This window comes from Hipposideros armiger, unplaced genomic scaffold (genome assembly GCF_001890085.2).
Source record: "Hipposideros armiger isolate ML-2016 unplaced genomic scaffold, ASM189008v1 scaffold_236, whole genome shotgun sequence".
NCBI lineage: Eukaryota > Metazoa > Chordata > Mammalia > Chiroptera > Hipposideridae > Hipposideros > Hipposideros armiger.
Window position 1 is genome coordinate 615,126 of NW_017731586.1, and position 25,898 is coordinate 641,023.

The 25,898-nt window shown below is 40.3% G+C and overlaps 1 protein-coding gene across 1 annotated transcript in view; it reads left to right on the forward strand.

Moving 5' to 3' along the window:
- The window catches only part of RELN (reelin), a 516,011-nt gene that overhangs the window by 226,074 nt on the left and 264,039 nt on the right, over positions 1-25,898 (forward strand). Inside the window, exons 4-5 of the mRNA XM_019655108.1 lie at positions 3,235-3,305; positions 13,602-13,680. Of these exons, the coding sequence (XP_019510653.1) occupies positions 3,235-3,305; positions 13,602-13,680 (150 nt within the window). The remainder of the gene's footprint in view (positions 1-3,234; positions 3,306-13,601; positions 13,681-25,898) is intronic.

Consider the following 25,898-nt stretch of genomic DNA (forward strand, 5'->3'; position numbering starts at 1 on the left):
TCACAGGTGAATTTTACAAAACATTCAAAAAAGAATTAATACCTATTCTCCTCAAACTATTCCAAAAAATACAAAAGGAGGGAAGGCTCCCAAGCACATTTTATGAGGCCACTATTACTCTGATCCCCAAATCAGACAAAGATATTACAAAAAAAGAAAACTACAGGCTGATATCCCTAATGCAAAAATCCTCTACAAAATACTAGCAAACTGAATTCAGCATCACATTAAAAAGATCATATACCACGATCAAGTGGAATTCATTTCTGGTATGCAAGTTTGGTTCAATATCCGCAAATCAATTAATGTAATACATCACATTAACAAAATGAAAAATAGAAATCATATGATTATATCAATAGATGCAGAAAAAGCATTTGACAAAATCCAGCAGCAATTTATGATAACAACTCTTAGCAAAGTGGGAATAGTGGGGTCAGATCTCAACATAATAAAAGCCATATATGATAAGCCCACAGCAAACATCGTACTCAATGGGGAAAGGCTAAAAGCTTTCCTCTTAAGATCAGGAACAAGACAAGGCTGCCCACTTTCACCACTTCTATTCAACATAGTCAGACACAGGACTTCAGATGATGACACTGAGCACATGGTGTGCTCCTCAAGCCAGTTTCTAACTGTTGAGCCCTTTCTTTAAACAACATTAAATAATTAGAACATACAAAGCCCGGGTGCTCTGGTGAATTGGTGGAGCTTGGAGCAGTCCCTGCTGCCCCTGCCTCGAGCTCCCATGGAGAGCCCTGGGCACCACCGGGGAACACATTTTGAAAATTACTGAGCAGAGGAAAGAATCCAAGGCTTAAAATCAAGACCCGGAGTCAGGTCCTATCCACCATGAGCAGGTCCTGCCTGGGCCTCAGTTTCCTGATCCATGTACTGTAAGAGTTAGGCTAGTTCAGGGGTTTTCAAACCCTGCTGCTGTAAAGCGCTACGAGTTCCAGAGAAGCCACTGGGAAGTCCTGGGCATGGGTGGTGGGGAGCATGCCCAATGAGGAGAGGGAACCCCAAAACTTCAAACCCTAGGGCTCCTCTGCTTCACATACTGGATTCCATAATATTTGTTTGAAGAATGAATACCGCTGCTAAAGAAATTTTGACGAGATGATAAAAGTTTCTTCAGTTTAAATTATTCTCCAATTCCTCAGAAATTTATTCATTGAACCAAAGTAGCAGAAGTAAGAACATGAATGAAAGCAGCAAATCCTAAATCTGAGGAACCTGAGTCATGGGGAAGGCAAGCAAATGGAGTGTTCACAAGGCGTTGGGCAGTGACTGAGGTATTTCAGTATCTCCGATACCCAGGGAAAAGGCAAACCTCTGTTACATGAATTTTCTCTACATGCCTTAGCTTCATTGTGTTGCTGGGGTGTGTGGACTGACACAATGATAACTAAGTTCGTGGGTCAATGAGAAATATCACAATAGGAATATCATATACTTACAATCAGAAGACAACTGATATAAAAAGTTATTTAAACACTGTACACTTTGTATCACTTTTCTTCGTGGTGATTTCCAAAGCAAATGTCAAATTTAAATCCTGCACTTATGATTAGAAGTGCCTGTGAACTCAGAAGCTCTTGAATTTATTGAGATTTAAACAATGAAATATATTTAGGTAAATCAAGTTTCCATGTTCCCTCTGGACATAAAACCTGTAACTGATTAATGAGTCTGTAGGCCATATTTATGTCTTAGATTGGCCCTATGTTTTGTCCTCATTTTCAGCTTGCTAAAGAGCAAAGGAAAACCTATAAACATATGTAAATATATAAAGAGTGATGGCATCTGTTTATCTGTAATTTTGATAATGATTAATATTCAACAATGAGGGCTGATTACCCTTATATAGGTCACATATGGAGGCAGCTGAAAGCTGTCCAGTGACTTTTCTTTCCAATTATATCTTCCTTCCACCACTCAAAATGCTCACTGTTTTGCCATTGTATGTTTGTGTTAAAGTATAATATTTTCAGTTTCCCTGCTGAAATATGGTAGCTTGGAGCAACGTCACCCGTGAACACTTCAGCATGGCTTAGTTTACCAGATTACTTTCAGAGAGTTGAGTCCTGGAGGACTGATACTAGTGATCGTAACAATTCAGTGGGGTATAGAAATCTGGAAGGTCTTCAGCATGAAGGAGAAAGGTGCATCACATGGGAACCAGAGTGGGGCATGTTGGGAGCTACGAGGTCCCATTGGGCCCCACAAACGACAAGATGTTGACTGAAGGGTGCAGCTGTGGAGGGACGATAAATGCAGGGGCCCAGAGGTGCCCTTTTGTGAGCCAGCACGGTGCCTGATATATAATCCATCGCCAATAAATGATGTGTTGAATCAAATTATTTTTGTCTTAGCGTGGTTTTGTTTGGAACTAAAGCTGAGATTGAATATTAATATTTTTAGTTATTAAAATTATTTCGTATGGTTTATTTTCTAAAACCAGGTTTCTGAAAGAGATTTTCTGTTTTAAATTTGTTTAAATAATAACATTTTGTACCAGAAAAATCCTTTTTAAGGAAGAACACTCTAAAAATAAAGCATAAATAACTCTTCCTTTAATAAGACAGTTTCTATTATAGCCACTGAATAACACATCTGCTGCAGGGATGTTACTTTTTACACCACTCCATGTGCATGACTCTGATGAGAGCAGGTAAATGATATACACACATCTCTTTCAAATGGTGAATTAAAACCAGTGGGGAGAAAGATACACAAATTCTGTAATTATGAAAGCTCTGAATAGCCCTCTTAAAAAATTTTTTTTAATGTAATTTTCTCTCAACTTTCTAAGTGTTATGGTGACTATTGACTAAAGAAAAAACACATTAACAGCATCTTCTCCAGTGCTAATATATCATATTGCTCCACAAAACATTTTATATCAAATTCTCCTGAAGAAGAAATTTTATCAAGTGTCCTTTCCATACTTTTTCTTCTATCTAGGATTTGCCCACATTTGCTATTTTCAGAATAAGCCCACGAGTGTGACAGTACCTTTACAAACTAAAACCAAAAGATGATTCTCAACCCAGGTGCCTTGGTTTAAGCCTTGACTCTACTGTTCATTTTTATCACTGTTCAGATGCATTAAAAAAAAAACATATCCACATAATAATGTTTAAAAATGAGGTTTTTAAAAAGTTAAAAAATACATGGTTATCACCAAACTTAAAAGATTTGTATTAACCTTTTCCTATTCATTTCTAGGGCGACGGCAACACACAGGGGCCAGATTATTTTCAAAGATGCTTTAGCCCAGCAGTTGTGTGAGCAAGGAGGTAAGAATCATCTTTGACTTGTCCGTGTTGGTTGTGTCAAAATTAATTATGGTAGGTCTTTATGTTCTATGTATTGAGTAAGCATTTCATTACTGTTACTTGATCATGATGCTTTAAAAATGGAATTATTGACACCCCCCCATGTCTGTAATGATTTATTTGGTAATTATTGATAAAGATCTGTAGACTTCTGAAAATACTAAGTGTGAACAACAACAACAAAAAAGAGAAAATTTATCTTCTTTTACAATTTTTTTCTAATGAATTATATTTAGTTGTCTTGCAAATATAGATCTTAGTAATTTTAGAATTCTACAAAAACACATCTGCTTAATTCACCACTTAAATTTCTTGTCAACTTTGTTGAAAATGTTTCTGTTCATTGCTTGTAGTGTTTGATCATGTTATAAGTTATCTATATGCTTTTTTCAGCTGTGTGCTCTGTTAATTTCAGACTTGTGGATAAATGCTGTATCATTTTAGGTAGATGAAGTGTACACTAGTCATACTGAGTGAGTTCTGCTTTGTGACTGCCTCATACAGACCCAGATTCTCACCAATACCAAGTTCTCACAGATGCACATATGGACACATACACACACACACACACACACACACATACACATGCACACACATGCACACACACTGCACACACATGCGCGCACACGCTGAAAAGGTGAAAACCAGGATCCATGCCCTCACACAGTTTTGTTCCCTCTTGAGCTTCCGCCCAACTTTGTGTTTTCTTTGTAGCATTTGCCACTTCACCTAGAATTTTCCTCTGCAAAGTGATGGATGCCACCCTAAAGAGACTGCGCTTCTCAAGTATAGGAACTATGCTTAAGTGCTCTTCGGTTCCCCAGAGCCTGGCATAGTGCCGGCCATATCACAGCCACTCAAAAAAATGTTGATAGATTGAATACAGGTCTTTCCCAGCATGCGTCTATTGCTTGATTCAAGCATCTTGACAATGAATACATTTGAAGCCGACTTTTGTAAGTGTCATGCCCTTTTCCACCATCATCATAGGCATGTTATCAATTTTTCTTACAGATTCCGTTTTGGGGAAATTTGTTAATTTATTAATTATATTATTGAATTTAAAGGAAATTTCTACTAATTATCTCTCTGCTAAAGAGAATCTAATTAGATTTAGGTGAGAAGAGGAAAAATTCTATTGGTTTTTGAAAGGCCTAAGAAAATACTGTTTATTATTTGTAGTAATATATACATCCTCAATATGGCTTTATGTAAGTTGTGTGATACTTGATGATTATGATTATTACAGGCAAACTTCCAAAAGTATACATACATAACTATTGAATGGTCAAACCTCATTCTAATTATAGCTTCAAATATATTATCAGTGTTCTTGGGTCAAACAGATTTTTATTCTGTGATTTTTGAGAGTGAAAAAATGTGATTGCCTTTGTCGTAGGCTCAAGAAATCTATCACCATGCAAATCTTTTTTCAGACAATGAAAAATATTCACAGTATTGAAAACAGAACACCACATAGCAGTGAACATTAATATCCTGAAAACTGTATATTGTCTGAAAAACATGTCTAATTTTATTAACATTTATCATTACCTAAAAGCTGATTTGTTTCAAGCCTTAGATTTTTAAAATCTTTTATATTGTATAATAAATGAATTGTTGGAATTGGGTTTATTTAAAATGAAAAGAAAAAGCCAAGAAATATCACTGGGAAATAATTCTCAAGCAGTGAGAAAAAAAAAGCCTTCTATAGTAGTGTCGCACAAGAACATGATTTACATGATGGCAGACGGGGATGCTATTGAAAATGCTCCTCAGTCCAGGACCAGAGGAAAACATTGCGCTTCTCAATAACACCTAATCAACTGAAATTATATCCCTCCATCCAAGGTAGGGTGGAAAGAATACTAACGTGAGCGATGGCTTCCTGCTGTCAGAAGTAATAAGAGAAATAATTGGTGTTATAAACTGTGTCTTTATTTTGGCTCTACCTACTTTTAATTAAAACATTAATTATTTCCTCAAGCAAAATAATATAAATATAACATGTAATAATTTCGTATGCATTCAATGAAAAATATCTCATATATTTATTAGAGAGAGAAAAAATGACAATCTCTGTATGCCACAGTACAATGCCTTTCGATTACAACATACTTAGTAGGTTTGTTGCTTTTAATCAAATTAAGCCATTTCAACAAAACAAACCACTTTGTGGAGCTGGGGGACAGCTGCTATTACAAGACTGTATTGCAAGCTAAGCATATTGAAAAAGTAAAGCGATCAGGGAACATACTAGTGATGTCTTGATAGTCTGTCATCTTGATTCTTTTCCTTAAAAGACATTCGCTGAAGGATTTTATTCTGCTAACACGCATCCAGCACCTGCAAGACCTGTCCTGGCTCATCGTACTGAATATGGACGTAAAAGTGAAAAGACCCATTTCCTGTTCTTGAGGGCTGGGATGCAAATGGCAGGTCAATCAATGGGACACAGAGGTAGTTAATTTGCGTGGGGTCCTCAGGAAAATCATCCAAGGGAGCAAGTCCTGAGGGTCAGCATCAGGTTAAGAAAAAAAGGAGAGACGATTCCATCTCTCTCCTCCCTCCCGTTCCCACCCACCTGCCTTAGATCAGGCCCTTAGCCTCCTTTGGAAGCTGCTTAATACCCCCCTGCCTAGTTTCCCTGCCCCTGCTTTCTCCACGTCCTATAATGAGCTTTCTAAAATGGAAATAGGATTCTGTCATTCCTTGCTTAAAACTCTTCCATATCTTAATAGGAGGCAATAGTTTATGTTCAGGGTAAAATCCCTACTGCTTATCGCAGCGTACAAGGAAAGTCCTTACTACCTAGCCTCAATTTCCCTCCCCACCTCACTTCTGTCACCCTCTCATTCCTCCTGAAATTTCCTGGAATGCACCTCATGCGACCACCCCAGTGTTATTTGTACTCTATACCATCCCTGTTTTCCTTGCCGGCACCCTTTTAGGTCTTCTTCATCTGGCTAAGCTAGGCTTTCAGACCCTGCTGAGGTATTACCTCCTTCCGAGAAAGACATCCCTGATCCCCCCTCAAACTCCTCCCCAAGCTGGTCTTGGCAACTCTCCAGGCACAATAATAACACAAATGGAAACACTGTCGGCACGACTTGGTGCTGGACTCTACTCACTCTAAGCATTCTACACACATGAACTCATTTAGTCTTTGCAAGGACCCTCTGAAGAAGGAACTATTATGATTTCCACTTTAAAGGTGAGGAAACAAAGGCACAGTGAGAATAACTTGCTTCAGGTCCCCCAACTAGAAATTGGAAGAGCCGGGATTGGAGCCAAGGCAGTTTGGTCAGTGGCCCCAGGGTATAGCCATCATATTACACTGCTTTTAAAGAAGTCTCTTACTTGAGCATGTATTCGTTCATTTGACAACTATTAATGCATATTGTAATAAGAACATTGCTACATGGGCCTTGTCGCCATTAGACATCAGCTTCTTGAGGGTAGGGACTGTGCTTATTATTTTTTTAGTTGTTAAAATATTTTTTTAGTTTTCAATTACAGTTGATATACAATTTTATATTAGTTTCAGGTGTACAGCATAGTGATTAGGCATTTATATAACTTGCAAAGTGATCACCCAGTAAATCTAGTACCCTCTGATACCATACATAGTTATTACAATATTATTAACTATATTCCCTATGCTGTACATCCCTGTGACTATTTTGTAACTACCAATTTGTACTTCTTAATCCCTCCCCCTTTTCACCCACTCCCCCCCAACTCCCCTTCCACTGACAACCATCAAAATGTTCCCTGTATCTATGACTTTGTTTCTGTTTTGTTTTTTTTCATTTATTTTCTTCTTTATATTCCACACACAAGTAAAATCATATGACATTTGTCTTTCGCTGTCTGACTTACTCCACTGAGCACAATACCCTCTAGGCCATCCACATTGCTGCAGATGGCAAGATTTCATTTTTTTGTGGCTGAGTAATATTCTATTGTATATATGTACCACCTTTATTTATCCCTTCATCCATTTATGGACACCAAGGTTGCCTCCGTATCTTGGCTATTGTAAATAATGCTGTAATGAAAATATGGATACACATGTCTCTTCAAAGTAGTGTTTTGGGTTTCTTTAGATAAATACGCAGAAGTGGGGTTACTGGGTCTTGTTGTAGCCTTTGTTGGAAAGTCTATTTTGGCTGGCATAAGTAGTGCTACTCCAGCTTTTTTTCTCATTTCCATTTTCGTGAAATAGCTTTTTGCATTCCTTTACTTTCAGCCTGTGTGTGTCTTTCGATCTGAAGTAAGTCTGTTGTAGGCAGCATATGTAAGGGTCTTGTTTTCTTATCCATTCAGCAACATTATGTCATCTGATTGGAACATTTAATTCATTTACATTTAAAGTAGTTGTTGATAGATATGTAGTTGTTGCCACTTTATTATTCATATTTTTTTCTTGTTCTTCTTAAAGAAGTCCATTTAACATTTCTTATAATACTGGTTTGATGTCAATGAACTCCTTTAGCTTTTTCTTGTCTGGGAAGCTCCTTATCTGTCCAATTCTAAATAATAGCCTTGCTGGATAGAATAATCTTGGTTGTAGGTCTTTACTTTTCATCACTTTGAGCATTTCGTGCTAATCCCTTCTGGCCTCAAAGTTTCTGTTGAGAAATCAGCTGACAGTCTTATGGGAGCTCCTTTGTAGGTAACTAATTGTTTTTCTCTTGCTGGTTTTAAGATTCTCTTTCTTTTTTCTTTAACCTTTGGCATATTAATTGTGATATCTTGGTGTGGGCCTTTTTGGGTTTGTCTTCTTTGAGACTCTCTGTGCTTTTTGAGCTTATAGGTCTGTTTCCTTCACCAGGTTAAGGAAGTTTTCCATCATTATTTCTTCAAATAGGTTTTCAATTTCTTGCTCTCTCTCTCTCTCTCTCCTTTCCTTCTGGTACCCCTATGATGTGAATGTTGGTATGCAAATGTTGTCCCAGAAGTCCCTTAAACTATCCTTATTTTATTTTTCTTTTTGCTGTTCTGTGTGGGTGTTTTCTACTACCTTATCTTCTAAAATCACTGGTTAGATCCTCTGGTTTATCCAACTTACTATTGATTCCCTCTAATGTATTTTTCATTTCAATTATTGTATTCTTCATTTCTGACTGGTTCTTTTTTATGTTTTCTGTCACCATTTTTATGTTTCCCATCTCTTTGTTGAAGTCCTCCCTGAGATCATTGAGCATTCTTATAACCAAAGTTTTGAATTGTGCATCTGGTCGACTGTTTATCTCCATTTTGTTTAGTTCTTTTTCTGGAGTTTTGTTCTGTTCTTTTATTTGGGACATGTGTCTTTGTCTCCCCATTTTACCTGCCTCCCTGTTTTTGTTTCTACTTATTAGATAGAGCTGCTTTGTCTCCCAGCCTTGGTAGAGTGGCCATATGTAATACATGTCTTGTGGGGCCAAGTGGCACAGTCTTCCCAGTCACCTGAGCCAGGTGCTCCAGGTTTGTCCATTGAGTGTACCCTCCTGTTGAACCTTGGTTGCTGATTGCACGTCAGTGGAAGGGATTGATCCTTGGGCTGATTGGTTGTGAAGACTGGCTGTGATTACAGAGGAAGGTGTTATTGTGCAGGGGCTGACCCTACAGAGCAGGATTTGCTTTAGCCAGGCTCTGGTGCCTGCCCAGTCTTCCCTTTGGGTGTATCATTTGTGGAGGCAGTTGAGTGGTGCTCTGGCGTGGTCTAAAACTGACCACTGGGTGTGTTGTTTCTGGGGCATCTTGGGAGGGGCCCTGATGCAGGCCAATGTCACCTCTGCCTGTGCCCTGCCCGGGGTCACTACAGATGGTTGCCACTGTGCTGAGCTTGGAGGTGCCTGGGAAAGGCTAAGCTGGGAACTGAGACCAGCTGCCACTAGTGCTAGGGTTGGGGCTGCTTAGCAAGTGGCATGGGGCATGCTGAGGCCAGATGCTGCCTTTTAGGGTTTGTGTACCTCTGAGAGATTTTAGAAAAGCCCACAGCATGAGCCAAGACAGGTTGTTTGTACAGAATAGCCACTAGAAAGTGCTTGGGTGGGCCCGCAAGTTGGGTGGGGTAGGGATTTCAGGGAATCACCGGGGCGGGGGGTAAGGATGTTAGCCAGGTTGATGGAGATTCAGATATGGCACCTGCCTGCGCATGCAGGATGGGTTGGATGAGGGCTCAACAACAAAACAATGGCTTGTACCAGCACTTCTGTCTTGGATAAAGCTGCCCCTCTAGCCCTTATCCTGAAACCAGACAGTTCAGTTCCTCTCCATATGTACCTGATGTCTTTTGAGCAGTTGCCCCAGTGCTAGAGCTCAGAGCAAGTGAGTCTGTCAATGAGTAAGTCTGTGTGCGGGCCCTGTAAGAGGAATACCTGCGACTCCAGCAACCCCTCTCCTCACTCAGCCACAATCTCCACTAGTTTTCACAGCCATTTCTGAGGACTTCTCTTCGTAGCACTGGAGCCCTGGGCTGGGGAGCCTGTTGTGGGGCTGGGACCCCTTGCTTCTCCATGGGGGATATCCCCCAGGGGATAAATGTTTTATGGGGGAGATGAGATATCCCTCCCGATTTTTAATGGTCTCACACAAGTGTGGGACCAGCCTGTTCTGCATCTCTGCCCCTCCTACCAGTCTCCAGGTGGCTGCTTCTATATGTCCTTAGTTGCAGGACTTCAGTTTAGTTAGACCTCAAGTGATTCTCAGTGATGGTTGTTCTGTAGTTGAGTTGTAATTTTGATGTGGTCGTGAGAGGAGGTGAGCACAATGTTTACCTGCTCCAACTTCTAAACCCAGGTGTATGCTTTTTCTTACTGAGTCCCTACAGCCTCTCACGATGTTGAGTGCATAGTATGCACTCAGTAAATGCTTATTGAATGAGTGAAGGAACAATTGAAGTAAAATAGTCTGATAGATGTATGAAAGAGGAAGCTACCAATTCAGTAGAGCTGTGAGTAAGTCGTGAGGCTGAGAGAGTTAATGGAATGGGTCATAAAGGGCCCTCTGTCTCATGCTCAGGAGTGTAAAGATTGCTGTGTAGGCAGTGGGAAGCAGGAGAGTGACATGAACAATTGTGTTTAACAATTGTGTTTTAGAAAGAAACCTGGGAGTGGCGTGGAATGGATTGTAAAGGTTAGGAGTTGGAGGCAGTGAAACATAGTAGTGAGATACTGTAGTCATTCTGCTGAGAGCTAAATGTCTTGGAGACCAGAAAGATGTGGATACATTAGAAAAACTAGAGAAACTTAAGGTGTCATGTGGGGAGTGAGAGTGGAAGAGGATTCCGAGCAATCTGTTTTTCTGGCCTGGGTGACTTGTTGATGGTGGTGCCAGGAACTGAGAGGAGAAATGAAGAAAACATTAGAGGTTTTTGGAAGAGAAGATAATAAATGGTCTTCCACATGCTGGCTCTGATGAAGTTGCTTTCCACCCTCAGGCCTCTCCAGCAGCTACTGAGAACAGAGGCAGATTTGCAAGCCCTCGGCATATTGATGCTCATCCAGGGAATCCTCAGGAGAAGGGAGGAAGGGGCTGAGTGTGGGATGCTAGTGACTGCGCAGGAGCAGGAAGATGGGGGAATTCTGGAGAATGGGCAAGCTCAGTGAACTCAGGGAAGACATTTCAACATGGAAAAGGTGCTCAGCAGGAACAAAGGCTTCTGAGAGAATGCAGAGCATGAAATATGGAAAACGGCTTTAGGATTTTGCCATTAGAAGGTTATTGGCAATTTCACTAAATTAAGATGGTTTCAGGGGAGGCCAGACCACCTGAGGCTGCCTTGTAGTATGGAAAATTCTTGCCTAGGCTTTGGAGTCAGTCAAGGGAAGGAAGATCATTGTGAGTTGAGAAGTAAAACTGAGGCAGTGTTTAAAGTTAAAGTTTTGAAAAAAATCGAGGATTAAAGGGAAATAGAGAGATAGGGCATTTAGAGGGGAAAGCAGGCTCAAAGGAAGGATGGGTTCTCTCTCTCTCTCTCTCTCTCTCTCTCTCTCTCTCTCTCTCTCTCTCTCTCTCCCTCTCCCTCTCCCTCTCCCTCTCCCCCCTTCCTCCTTCCCTCCCTCTCTCCCTGTCTCCCCCTCTACCTCTTCTTCTCCCTCCCACTCCCCCCCCCAAAACGTATTTATAGGCATCCAATACCCTGTAGCCAATGACCACTGGGGGAACACCTAGAGTTGACAGGTTGGGGTTAGAGTAGCATATGGGAGAATGCACACCAGGAGGAGCCATGGGGTATCTCAATAAAAGGATGTTACAAAAGGAATTGTTATGAGATTTGGGCCTGTATTTCCTGATTTTGACTAGGGTTTAAGGAAGAGGAGCTTTGCTCTGTATTGGATGCTGTCAGGAATTAGGGGCAATACTATGGGGAGGGATCTCAATATATCTTATCTAAAGGGAGGGCAGACTAGAGCAAGGCTAAAGCTGTACTTGGTAAAGAATGAGCAGCCACTCCTATTAGCCAGGAGAGGAGGGTGCCTGGCATATCGTGCATTGGACAGTGTCCTGGTTGTACCTGTGTTCAGACATGATTACAAGGTGATCCTGTCTTGATCCATCACAGGGAGTGGCTTTGTCTAAAGGTGATGTTCTGTGAAGTCATTTATGTTCAACAGAAGAGCAAGGAGGTGCAGCTGTGGGTGCCAGGCCAGCTCCTGGGTGCCAGGAACCACTTTTGCTTTCCTGAGGCTTAGGAGAGTGTGATAGTGGGCAGTCATTTACTTTTGGATTTAGGCTGTATGAGGACGTTAGAATCATAGACAAAGTAGGTCTGGCTCTAGGCTCCGTGTGACCTTACGCTCGAGTCCCTGGCACAAAGTACAGGCTCAGCAAATGATAAAGGAACGGGATCTTCCTGGAGCAAAGTCTTCATCAAGGTCAGACAGTATGAAATGAAAAAAGCTTATGTAGATCAGTTTAATTATTTTCTTTAAATTTATCTGTATTTTCTGTTTTTTTATAGTGAACTTCTATTATTTGGGGGTGTAAAGAAATAACACCCCCAACTATGGGGTTTTACTTAAGAAGGAGACGGGACAACTCTGCCAAGGCAGGTAGAATAAACCACTTCTAAGGAGGAAAGGAAGATTCTAAGTTACAGCTCCCGTGTCTCCTTCTGTGTGAAGATTTGCCTGACTCTCTTAACATGATTGACCTCTCGTGTGTCATAATTATTTGTTTAAATACTCATGTCCTCCCCAGCTGGAAGCTTCTTAAAAGCAGAAACTATGATTTTTTTTTCTTAACATCTCATTTAATGCTTGGCATAACACAGAGACTTTTAAATGTTGGCTGAATATTCACCTTAAAAATTTTATTATTGAAGAATTACTGCCCTTTTTATAACATCTTCTTTAGCCCTGAACTTTGCCACTGAGCACTGTGAGGCAGTGTGGCTGTTACCAAAGCAATGTTCTTTACACTGACCTCAGGTTGAAAAATGTATGAACTATCATGCTAAGAAATCTGAAAGTTGTTCACAGATTTCCCTCTAAACATGATGAATCCCCTCTGTGCTCCTGGAACATAAGCCAAGTTCAGGGATTTTCAGTCTTCACCTTGAACTCTGAGGTCCTAAGCAATTGTGAACACATCTCCAGCTGAGTTCTGCTGACATGTCACAGCACAGACAAGGAACCAGTGTATTGTTATCTCCAATCTGAGAGGGGCATGCTAGGTTGTACACTCCCATATTTTGTAAGTGGAAGGTGCTTAGGGTCATTCACCAGCAGCAAAAATATAATTAATTTATTTAACATTCAGTACTCAGCAAGGATTATTGAATGCCTACTGTGGGCCAGGCACTCTTCTAGGCTAGATCTTGGGATATGTGAGTGAGCAGAGCTAAGATCCCTGTTGTACTGGAGCCTACATTCCAGTGGAGAGGAGACAATAAATATGAGAGGTAATAAATGATTAAATGTGATGCCATGTTAGAAGGTGGCAAATGCTGTAGGAAAAACAAAAACTAAACAGGGGAAGACTCCGTGGGTTGGTGGAGGGGGACGAGCCAGACTGCAGTTTTAAATAGGGCGGTGGGTAAGACACGCAGGCCTCGCTGAGGTGACATCAGAGCAAAGACCAAGGAGGTAAGGGAGTTAGCTGAGTGAACGCCTATAGGATTGTCCAAAATGTCACTAAGTGATTTTAAAGGCAAANTTTTAATTTAAAATACTGTTATTCCTCATAAAAGCAGCACATTGATCCTTTTGTGTAGCTAAATCTATTGTTTGCTATAATTCTTTTCTAAATACTTTTTTCTTTTAGCTGAAATACACAGTGACAGTATTATCCTACGAGATGACTTTGATTCCTACCATGAACTAGAATTGAATCCTACTATATGGTAAGTTCCAGGTATATGCTCACTTAGACTTTTTTAATGCAAAAAAAAAAAAAGTGATGCTGACTCTCCCTTGGAGCAGTTGCATAAAATTAAATTGGTCTTTAGCACTAAGGTATCAATGAGAATTGTAGAATTGTTCAACTAGGGACCTGGGCTTAATGTAAATGGCATAAGTTCTATTTCTTGACTTAAGAACTGAATTTAGGTACCCCTCAAAGCCGTGGGTGTAGTTAGATGTTTTTTTTTTCAGTTATACTAGTACTTTACCTAGAAAACATTAAGTTTTAATGTGTCTAATTATTGTATTTATGCCAAGCAAAAGAAGGGAAGTGGTTTATCTGAAATGACAGATGACTTTAGTCATACTTCCAAATAACTTCTAAGTCATTGGGTCACCACATTATACTCCAATCTCCTCTTCAAGTGCTGTCTGTTTAGGTGCAACTCTGTGGGATTTTTGAGGGCAAAGAAGTAATGAACCAAAACTCATTTGTGAAAAACTTGTTGAATACATAAATGGATGCATGAATTTGCTGGCAATTGTTGTATTTTTGCTGACTTTGGAGAAATAGGTCTGTTGACCCAAGCTATAATCAATCTGCACAATTTGAGAGGATATCTGAATGTGGGTTTTCTGTGACACCAAATGTTTTTGTATACATCATTAGGAGTTCAAGATAAAGTAGAAGCTCTAATGTAAACTTGCACATTGTAGCCAAAGTCCAAGCACTGCTCAAGACTAGAAAGGAAATAACCATTTCATCCTCAAATGTCAGCATATGATGTTCCATGTCTGTCTTTGTTTATTTTCACTGTTCAACAAATATGAAGCAATAATTATTTTATTTATATAGTAAATTAAAAAGGGGTATGGTTCCTTCTCTCAAGTAGTTTATTGTTTAGTAGAGGAGACACTAAAAACATATTTTAAAAAACCTTATACCCCAGCATAGAAATTCTTAACTGTAATAGAGGGTACAGATACCATACTGTAGTTCCCAAAAAAGAAAGGACCCTGGTGGGAGCTTCTTGAAGAAAGTGTCCCTTGACCTGAGAGCCAAAGATGAAATATACAGTATTGGTGCTTAAATACTAGAGAGAACTTCTTATGTATTTTCTAGAAAGAAATATAGATCGATAGTATAAATAAATTTAAAAAGTCAGACTAGACAGAGTCATAAAGTCTCATAATTTATATTCCATTTAAAGAAACAATTTATCAACAAAATTTCACTTCCCTATGAACATAACCTAAACATAAATTTCTTAAAATAAATTGAAAATCTTTATAAAGAAAAGGCCAGAAAAACTTTCTAAGCTCTGCTTTTACCGAGGAAGCATTCTCTATTTCTCCTGACATTTGGCTTTTTAATATTCCATTAATATAAATGTTATCAGATGATTTGTTTCTTCCAAGGCAAGTTCATTTCTGTCAAGCTAATTCATTTTCTTCAGTGAGTTTTCTTGACAAATACAAAATGTGACTTTTATGTGGCTCAAATTCAGTTGTTTTTTAAAATCAATAAAATGTGATTGATTTTTGCTTCACCCATTTTTCATGACTGATCTATGCTTTCTTGACCAAAGTTATGGATTTTATGTCCCTTTTACTTAAGCTATGGTTTTTCCTGCTTTTTATAAAAACCTTTTATTAACTTTAAAAAGCCATGTACTCCTGTCTTCTATCAAATATGCTTCAGAGTAATTTTACTTTATCCCTTTGCCCACCATTTCGTCTAGCCTTTTTAAGATTTAAACAAACAAACTATGAAANTTCCCGGGTGAGGCAGATAGGTCGCCGGCCACTGGACGGCCACTCACGGCGGCTCTTGGCAGCTCACGCTGGCTGCCAGCCACTCAGGGTAGCTCATAGCAGCCCAACTGCAGACCCACTGCAGCCTACGCCGTTTCCGGCCACTCAACGGCAGCCCAGCTCCAGGTTGAGCTGTTGTTCAGCATCTTAGCTGTAGAGAGCAGTGTCACTGACCCTCATGTGGGATCCGAACCAGGTCCCTGCTGCTCAGAGCCGGCGTCCCAAGCCAACTCTTAACCAATGCGCCACTCAGCCGGCCCTCTATTCCCTCCTCTTAAACATTTATTCCATCATGCTGAACTTGTGGTTTTCCCAAAAGACCATTTTCTCCTACTGCTCTGTGTCATTCTACTTTTAGTCCAGAAAGCAGCACGTCTCCCTTCCCTACTCTTACCTGTCTTCCTCCTACTAGCCTTTTGGAACTCAGCAGAGGAATCACCTTCTCCGGGAAGCTCCTCCTGACAACCATCTTCTCCCAGATATCCTGGCATTGTTGGCCCTGCCTTGTCCCCCATCTCACCCCAGCACCTTCTGAACCCTCTGTCATAGCCCTTATTACACTATAGTGTAGTTGCCCACCAGACAATAACCTTTGAGGGCAAGGATGGTGCCTTTTTTCTCTATTTCCCTAACACCCAGAAGAGCCCCTGGCATGTAATGGGTGCTCAGAAAGGGTTTTGGCATGGCCATTAGCTATCACATCACATTTACATTGTGTGTTTCAAGGGACACCTGACTAAACTTGAATAATAAATAACTGTCCTGTGTGTAAGGGGTTTTACTCTTCACTTGAAGAGTAATGTGTTACTTTTAAACATAATAACTAAATAGAGAGTTGGATGGTCTTATTTTAGGATGTTTATTGACATTTTCTTCTTACTCTTTTAAAAAGGTTCTAGCCATTTTATATTTGTCTGACTTAAGCTTTGTAATTCTATTTGTGGTTGTTTAATACTGGATTTTGCTTTTGTTGCTAATCAGTCATCTTTCCTTTTTTTTCTCTCTCGGTACAGCTCCAACAGAGGCCACTGTGCACCCACATCTAGGTAAGTGTCTAAGAGCCCTGTGTCACCAGCCCCAGTACTAGATCTTCCTGTCTCCCTCCTCTGGCTATGTGGACAGATGATGTAGAGATGAGGGAACTCTCTGCCCTCTCTGATTTGCTAATCATTCACTGCAGTTGGACTCAGGTCCAGATTATGCTTGAACACAAGACCTCAGGAGGAGGCCATCATGCTGCCCAGCTGAGGGCTGATGGACGGACTTCCAAACCTGTTAGTACATTCACCTTGGATCCTGCTGTGTGGGACACTTGGACAGTGTTCTAAGGCTGACTTTTCCTGAGTGTTCCTACCCATCACGAATAGAACTCAGAGGCACTGTGTAAGGAGCTAGGAGTGCGGAGGAATTTAGGTCATTGCAGATTAGTGCTGAGTTGTAAAAATAAACAGTTTGGTCATTTCTTCATAAACTGAAATAAGAGTGTTTAAATAACTATCAGCTTCATTTAATGGCATCATGTGATGTTACCACCACTCATTTTTCTCATGCTTATTGGCCCGCAGTTGTGGAGGCAGGGTTATGTAGCAGCCAGACTGCCTCACGTCTCCTTCCCTCTTGCCAGGCATGTGACATTGAGCAAGTGACTTCACCTCTCTGTGCCTCAGCTTCTGCATTTGTAAAATGGAAGTAATGCTAGTACCTACTCCCTAGGGTGGTTATGAGAATGAAATGAATCCATGTTTGTAAAATGTTTAGTTAATGATATAACAGTGTTTGGAAACAAATACACGAGCAAATAACCATTGAAGCTTACTCATGCCTTTGTAAAAAAATTCTCTAGAAAACAAATGATCTTTAAGAGTTAAATTTCTCATTTTTTTTTCAGCAAAGACTTATTTTAAAAGCCATTTCCTACACTGTACTGTTTAATAAGAATGAAAAGAAGTCATCCTGGTTGGCTCCAGCCTTCTCAGATGTCTCACTGTGGGACTTGCTGATGGGTTGGTTATTTGTCTCTTGGGCTTTTCCTTTCAACCCATAAACCCAATTAGTTTATTTTTCTCTTTGGAAAATCTGCCTTGAGAAGCTCTACTTTTATGTAGAGCTACAGCTTGGGGCTCCTCTTCTTTGGCAGACAAACATAAGAGCTCAGAAGCATGCCTTCTGGCAGTGGAGGCAGACTGGTGACCCACGGTGGCCGCCTGAGTCTCAGCCTGGCTGGGTATTTGAGAGAACTGTACCCTGTAGGCATTTCAGACACTGCGTCTAATTGCTCAGAGGAATCATTAAATCACTCCCATGCACAGAATATATCGCCGTGTTCTCTCCAGTGTAAATCCATATTCTCCCTGTTACCATGCCGAAGGCTTTGCATCTAAGAAGCCATTGCTCTCAATCTATGCTGATTCCCCAGTGTCCTGGACTTTTTATGCTATCCTGGTGTGAAGAGGGCGAGGATGGCTATAGGTGGCGGTGTCACCAAAGAGAATTTGGAAGTGTACTTCCTAATATTTGGAGCTGATTTTAATTACCCATGAGTTCAGTGAATTATATTTGAGTGAGCCAAAAAAATAATAAAGGGAAAATATCANAAAATATATTACCACTGAGAAGGAGCTTTCAATTCAATTCAGCATTTTTTGAAAATCTATTACTAGCTTAGGCTGGTGTCTTTTGTGGACATATTTCCTGCCTTTGAGGAACATGTTTCTTCTTGGGAGAAAAGACATGTACTTAATGCAGAGAACAGTTCTGCATGCTGTAAAATAAAAATTGGATTGTATGGTTAAGACTAGTGGCTTTTAAGTTTGGCTTTCTATCAGAATCAGCTGGGGAGGTTTTTAAAAATACAAATCCTGAGCCTCCAATTTCAGAGAGTCTGATGCCATGGGTCTTTTTTAAGTGGCCCTCCCTTGATTATGTTGTAGGTGGTTCAGTGAGAGATGCCACGAGCCAAAATAATTTAGAAAAGGGAGATACCAATTTGGATAGACTCTTTAAAGGAGAGTAAAACATCTTACAATTTATTCTCTTTCTTGGATCCAGGCCCTATAGATTTTCCCACCACCACCACCTTAACAATTTATCTCATGAATACAGAGAACCCCTTTTGTAATGTAGCTAATATGGGACGTGGTAAACTAATACCATAACATTTTAAGAAACAAAGCCAAAAACAAAACAAAAAAACCCTTTGCTACTATTTCCTCATTAGGTTATACAAAATCTCATTTCTGGTCTTTGCAGTGCACCTTCTTGAAAGATCCATCTGCACAGTAAAGAGTGTGGCCCCTGAGGCCAAATTTCCAGACCCTGCTTAATGCAGTGCAGTGATAACTAGAGGCTCTCGTTAGATACCAACTTTATTAGGATTCACTTAGTCTCTCCTGCCACCCTCTTCTCCCCTAAAACTCTCTTTTTCTTATTTCTATAACGAAACACACTCTTTCTCAGTCTCCTTTGGTGGCTCCTCTGCTATCAATCCCATAAATGCACACTGACCTCTTCCTTTCACCTCTTTTTTTATACCCCGCATTCTCTCTGAGTGACTTGGTCTTCGTGACTCTGCCCTCCTGTGTGACAATGCTTCCCTCACTGCTCTCCAGTGTAGACCTCCCTCCTGGCTCTTGGTCAGTGTTGTCCAAAGCAGAATGAGAGCCACACGTACAATTTAAAATACTCGAGTAGCCACGTTTGAAAAACAAAAACAAGTAGATGAATTTAATAATGTATTTTATTTAACGCAGAACATATGAAACATTAAACACTTCAATATAATAATAATATAAAATTATTAGTGAGGTATTTTATATTTTTTGTATCAAGTATCTGAAATCTGGTGTGTATTTTACGCTTAACAGCACATCATAAATATTGGAATACTTAGTCTGTTTTAAGATTTTGTAAAATTTACAGTTGGAAACTAGATTCACATATCCCAAATATTCCATACCTACTTAAAGATCTTCCAATAAGAATTGAATATCAACATTATTTTCCTTTACTATCTACATCCACCTGGACAAAATGTATTCATCTTTTTGAGAAGAGCTGATTTCACTTTGACACAAAAGCAAATCACTTTCAAAACTACATCTGTCCAAGTAAATTTATTTATTCTTGTATCCAGCTAGTATTATTAACATGAGATTCATAGGGATGTTGCATAAACGGAAAAGCAGCTCCAAAACTGTCAATACCAACAAGACATTCTTCTAATTTTTCTTGGAGTTTTTTTGCAGACAATTTAGAAAATGCTGTCAATAGCAATTAAAATCTTCTGAATATTGATTCATGTTAAGAAATGTGTAAAATCTTTATTTGTTTTGTAGAGGTTTCAATTTCAACATGAATTGTCTTACTTTTCCAACTACCTTGGAAATAAGCTCTTGCTTTCCTTGAAGCTTCAAATTCAATTCATTCAGATGCAGTGTGATCTGGTGAATATATACATCATTGTGCCATGATTCTGTCATTGGTTATTGGGTGATAGGCAATTATTCTTTTTGTTTCCAGAAAATCCTAAATTAGAGGTAACAGTTCAGTGAATCTTTTTAAAATTCTATGACTTAATCAATAAGCATTGGCACAAAACACAAGATTGTTAAATTTTTCCATTTTTTTTCAAGACTTCCATAAACTGGTGATGATTTGCATGTATATGCTAACTGCATACCAATAGTTGTATCCATTACACTTTCCACAGAGTCTGTTTCAGAAAANTCCTGGGTGCCAGGAACCACTTTTGCTTTCCTGAGGCTTAGGAGAGTGTGATAGTGGGCAGTCATTTACTTTTGGATTTAGGCTGTATGAGGACGTTAGAATCATAGACAAAGTAGGTCTGGCTCTAGGCTCCGTGTGACCTTACGCTCGAGTCCCTGGCACAAAGTACAGGCTCAGCAAATGATAAAGGAACGGGATCTTCCTGGAGCAAAGTCTTCATCAAGGTCAGACAGTATGAAATGAAAAAAGCTTATGTAGATCAGTTTAATTATTTTCTTTAAATTTATCTGTATTTTCTGTTTTTTTATAGTGAACTTCTATTATTTGGGGGTGTAAAGAAATAACACCCCCAACTATGGGGTTTTACTTAAGAAGGAGACGGGACAACTCTGCCAAGGCAGGTGGAATAAATCACTTCTAAGGAGGAAAGGAAGATTCTAAGTTACAGCTCCCGTGTCTCCTTCTGTGTGAAGATTTGCCTGACTCTCTTAACATGATTGACCTCTCGTGTGTCATAATTATTTGTTTAAATACTCATGTCCTCCCCAGCTGGAAGCTTCTTAAAAGCAGAAACTATGATTTTTTTTTCTTAACATCTCATTTAATGCTTGGCATAACACAGAGACTTTTAAATGTTGGCTGAATATTCACCTTAAAAATTTTATTATTGAAGAATTACTGCCCTTTTTAAAACATCTTCTTTAGCCCTGAACTTTGCCACTGAGCACTGTGAGGCAGTGTGGCTGTTACCAAAGCCATGTTCTTTACACTGACCTCAGGTTGAAAAATGTATGAACTATCATGCTAAGAAATCTGAAAGTTGTTCACAGATTTCCCTCTAAACATGATGAATCCCCTCCGTGCTCCTGGAACATAAGCCAAGTTCAGGGATTTTTAGTCTTCACCTTGAACTCTGAGGTCCTAAGCAATTGTGAACACATCTCCAGCTGAGTTCTGCTGACATGTCACAGTACAGACAAGGAACCAGTGTATTGTTATCTCCAATCTGAGAGGGGCATGCTAGGTTGTACACTCCCATATTTTGTAAGTGGAAGGTGCTTAGGGTCATTCACAAGCAGCAAAAATATAATTAATTTATTTAACATTCAGTACTCAGCAAGGATTATTGAATGCCTACTGTGGGCCAGGCACTCTTCTAGGCTAGATCTTGGGATATGTGAGTGAGCAGAGCTAAGATCCCTGTTGTCCTGGAGCCTACATTCCAGTGGAGAGGAGACAATAAATATGAGAGGTAATAAATGATTAAATGTGATGCCATGTTAGAAGGTGGCAAATGCTGTAGGAAAAACAAAAACTAAACAGGGGAAGACTCCGTGGGTTGGTGGAGGGGGACGAGCCAGACTGCAGTTTTAAATAGGGTGGTGGGTAAGACACGCAGGCCTCGCTGAGGTGACATCAGAGCAAAGACCAAGGAGGTAAGGGAGTTAGCTGAGTGAACGCCTATAGGATTGTCCAAAATGTCACTAAGTGATTTTAAAGGCAAAGGTGGTACTGTTTTGTGAACTATTATTGGAGGTGATCAAAGCAAAGGATAGAGGCAATTTCAGAATAGATTGAAAACCAGAATGAAACTAGAGGAAATCAGTCTTTTGCAGGAATTCTTACTGAGCAATCTAGAGAGAGCAATAGACCCAATCCATATCCCTTGGAATCACATAAAAGGAGTCCTGTTGAAAATGTTAATATGAGTGGTACATATAGACTGAGGATGAAGAATAATTGAATTTATGCTCTGACCTTAGAACCATGGATTCTTTATCTGTAAATTAGCGGTGAAGCCAGTAATGTTAACTTGACAAAATGAACACTACTCATTAGTGGCTAGACTAGAATCCACGTCTGGACTCGCATCCCAATGCTGGTTCCATTATACCAAGTAAATCCTTAAATTAGAAAAAATTAAACATTGAAACCCTCAGGAACCACAGCCTCATTCAACAAGGTCATCACCACTGCCTTAATCCCCTGAACGCCGAGGAGAGAATCCACCCTTTTTAGAGCCCTTGTAAAACCAGAGTGGCATGTGTGAAGCTGATGTGAGTGCATCGGCGTGGCAGCTGCTGGTCCAGCCATGTGCACAAATCACGGTGGAGGCCAGGGAGGGGGAGTAATGGTGTGTCGTGTATCCAGTGGCCTGTGGGCTTCTTGGCATACCCTCTGCAAACATGTACATGGATTATTTAGCAAGGCCAGATGGTGAGCTCAACGGCTGACAGCAGCCGTGCCCTGTAGTGCCCCCAAAGGGTGCATGCCATTTATAACCTTGCTGGAATTCTCTGTTGTCGGGATGATGGAAGTGGATACAACCAAAGGCAAATGTTTTATGTCAGGAGGAAAGGGTCAGGCTTACAGCTGGAGCAGAAAACCTTGGCTGCTTTCTTTCCGGCTCAGCAGTTTTTCTGAAGTTTATCACCCTCAGAACTGTGAGTGGTAGAAAGTGAGGCCATGTTTTCTAAGGGCCATTGGATCATAGTGGTAGACAGCATCCTTCAGACCCCAAACCCTTGGGAATTCTTTAATCCTTTCATAATAAGTATTGGTGAAGTTTTATTTAAACTGTGAGGTGGAGGGAGATAAAGAGTTTGGAAAGCAAGTCTACAAAGTGAATGAAGTGTTTAACCTACCTAGATATTTTTCAGCACTTTAAAAATACCTTTGAAGGTGAGGTGATGGATATGTTAATTAGCTTGATAGTGGTGATTATTTCATAGTGTATAGACGTATCAAAACATCAAGTTGTACACCACACCTTAAATATATACAATTTTTATTTGTCAATTATATCTCAATAAAGCTGAGGGAAAATAGCTTTTATACCCAAATATTGTATGAATTGTAAATCAGATGTACCAAAACCTTCCCTTGGTTATCCTTGGTTACCCGGCAGCTGATAGGACTGAATGTCTTCTAATACCCTGAAATGCAATCTTTAAATTAATTCAGACTAAACATGTCAGAATTGACTAATAGTCAGAATTGGGTTTTACTATATCTATTTTAATGATTGAAGTGGAGAATAATGAATGATGTGTGTCACTTGAATTTGCCCATGTTAAAACTTTTGCTAGTCAAAGACATCTGTTTTCCCCGTGGCTATTTTGTAGCCTACATTTCATTTTAGCAGTTACAGCTGCTCTTCCTGACATGCCTGCACTTTGTAATTTACAGAGAAAGGGAGCTGAATTAGGAGGCTCAGGTAAGACATCCAAGAACCCTTAATCTTGCTTCAAGGTCTCATAAACTACCCAATGGGGGAAGGAACTGAAGCCCTCCTGGGGCAGTGGGTGTCAAAAAGTGTCCCCAAGTGATCCTTACAACAGACAAGATTAAGGGGAATGACAAAGAGCCGACTCCCAGGGCCACGGTAAAATTTTTTGCTGCTGGCTCTAGGTGGGTCTGACTACTTTTTTAATTTTCTAAAGAACAGTGTTTTGGACTGGTGCTGTTTTCCCCAAGATGATTGAACATAGATTTAAACAGCTTTCTTTTCAGTTCTCAGGGCTATATACATTTCCACTTGACAGCTTTATCTAGTCCAAAGTCAAAACACCAAGATTTATGCCCGAGAAGAATTGACACTGAGTTCTTTCGGGTGCCCATAGAGGCAGTCTTTCTACTCAAGCTGCTATGCAATCTGCTGGATTCCCCCATAGTTTGAAGGACAAAGCCTAAGTTTGGATCTAATTACTTGGGTAAAGGCAGGAAATCTGGGGTTAAACACACATTAAACTACAATTTGATTTGGGCTTGGAAAATATTACTTCATACAACCTATGAATCCAACCTTTTTACACTTGAAGATTCAGTTGTTTCAGGTAATAATTAATACAGATTTTCACAATCATGTCCTTAAGAATTGGAATTCATGAATATTAATTGACACATATGGTGCTGTGTTCCCAGTGGGCATGTGTGGAACACGGTACCAGACACATGGGAGTCACGTGGCAATAAAAGGCAGGTTCACATCCTTTTCTTAAATAACTGTAATATAGATATTTTTGTCTAAACCTAGAAGAGAAGGGAAGACCAAAGCAGGTTTACAGGAGAGTGTAAACTCAGTGGCCTGGCATTCCTCCATCTCCTCCGAGGCCTGCCTCAGCAGCTCTGCCCTGTCTTTCCCCTTAGTCAGTGCTTCCTCAGAACTTAAACGTTCCAAGGCCGCTACCATGAACAAGAACTCCGTCTTTGACTGCGAATACTCCTCTGGCCACCGTTCTCCCTCACACTGCAGCTTCTTCAAAGAGCAGTGTGTGTTCTCAGGCTTCACTCCAACCCAACCAGCATCTGGCCTCTGGTGCCAACACTTTACAGAAATCATCCTCCCACGGATCATCAGTCACGTGCTAAGCGCCCACCAATCCAGAGGCCTCTAGTCCTCACCCTATCTGACTTGTCTGCTCCTCAGGTTCTTTAACGAGTTCCTGTTCTTCCCATGGGTACATTCTGAGGTTGGCAGTGATTTTTTTCCCTGGGACTTGTTTTTGAATTGCTATATTGTGTCTGGTGATCTCAGTGACACCTATGATTTTAATCTGTCCTGAACTCTGTCCATTTCTTGATGCTTACTCAGAGAGTCAGTAATGCAAGGTGGTTTGGAGCACCGAGTTTGGAGCTATCTACCTTTGGGTTTGGAACTTTTGAGCTGCGTAATCTTTCTGAGCCTCAATTCCCTTACTGTAAAATAGGGGAAATAATATTAATAGTACCTAAGGCTTTGGTTGTCTCATACCATTCCCAAGAGCCTGGCACAATAGTCTCTGCCCAGAAGGAGCATAGTAAAGTTGTGAGGATTGAATACAGTAATGATACACACAGGATATTGGCTAGCACGTAAGTAGTCTATAAATGGTACCTGTCACTATTATTCCCAGGCACTTAACATTTGGATGGCATTTAGGTGCCTTGAACCCAGTGTATTCAGAACTAAGCTTGACTTTTCCCCAAATCTCAACCACTTTATTGCAGTTCTGGTTAGTGACTTAATCAGCCAAGGCACTAAACAAAGACCTAGACAACATTCCTTTCTTTCATCCGTGTCTGTGCCCAATCTGTCTAAGGCTAATTTATTTTCCCAGTATCACTTAAACCAACACTTTTCTTTTCACACCTAGAGCCATTTCTTTGGCTCAGGCCTTCTACACATGTATCAACATGTTCTTACACACAAACCTGATTTTGACTGCCAGCCTGGAACCCTGTAACTGCCTTCCTTTGCCCCATTCAGCCTGGCTTCCCAGGCCCTCTGTGACCTGACCCGCCTCTCTCTGCATTTAGGCTCTCTCCACACTGCCCGCCCTCGCCTACCACCAAACTCTCTGCTGCAGCTACAGTAGGCACTGATTTCCTCAAACATGCCATCCTGTCCCCTATCTCTGTAGCGTATACATGCCAGTTTCCTTCCCTGGAATACCCTTCTTGTGACCCCCTCCTCTGTCTTACCAGCAAAGCTGCACTCAGCCTTTAAAGCTCCATCTCAAGTCTCTCCTCCTCTGTCATCTTTATTTTTACCTCCATGCCACCGTATAGTTACTAATTGAATGTGGTTCACATATTGCATTGTCATATGTTAACTTCTACATGTATTTCCTGCTGCTCTTTGAACCCCTCTATCCAGCAGAGACTGCATCATTTTTATATTCCCAGAGCCTGGCACAGT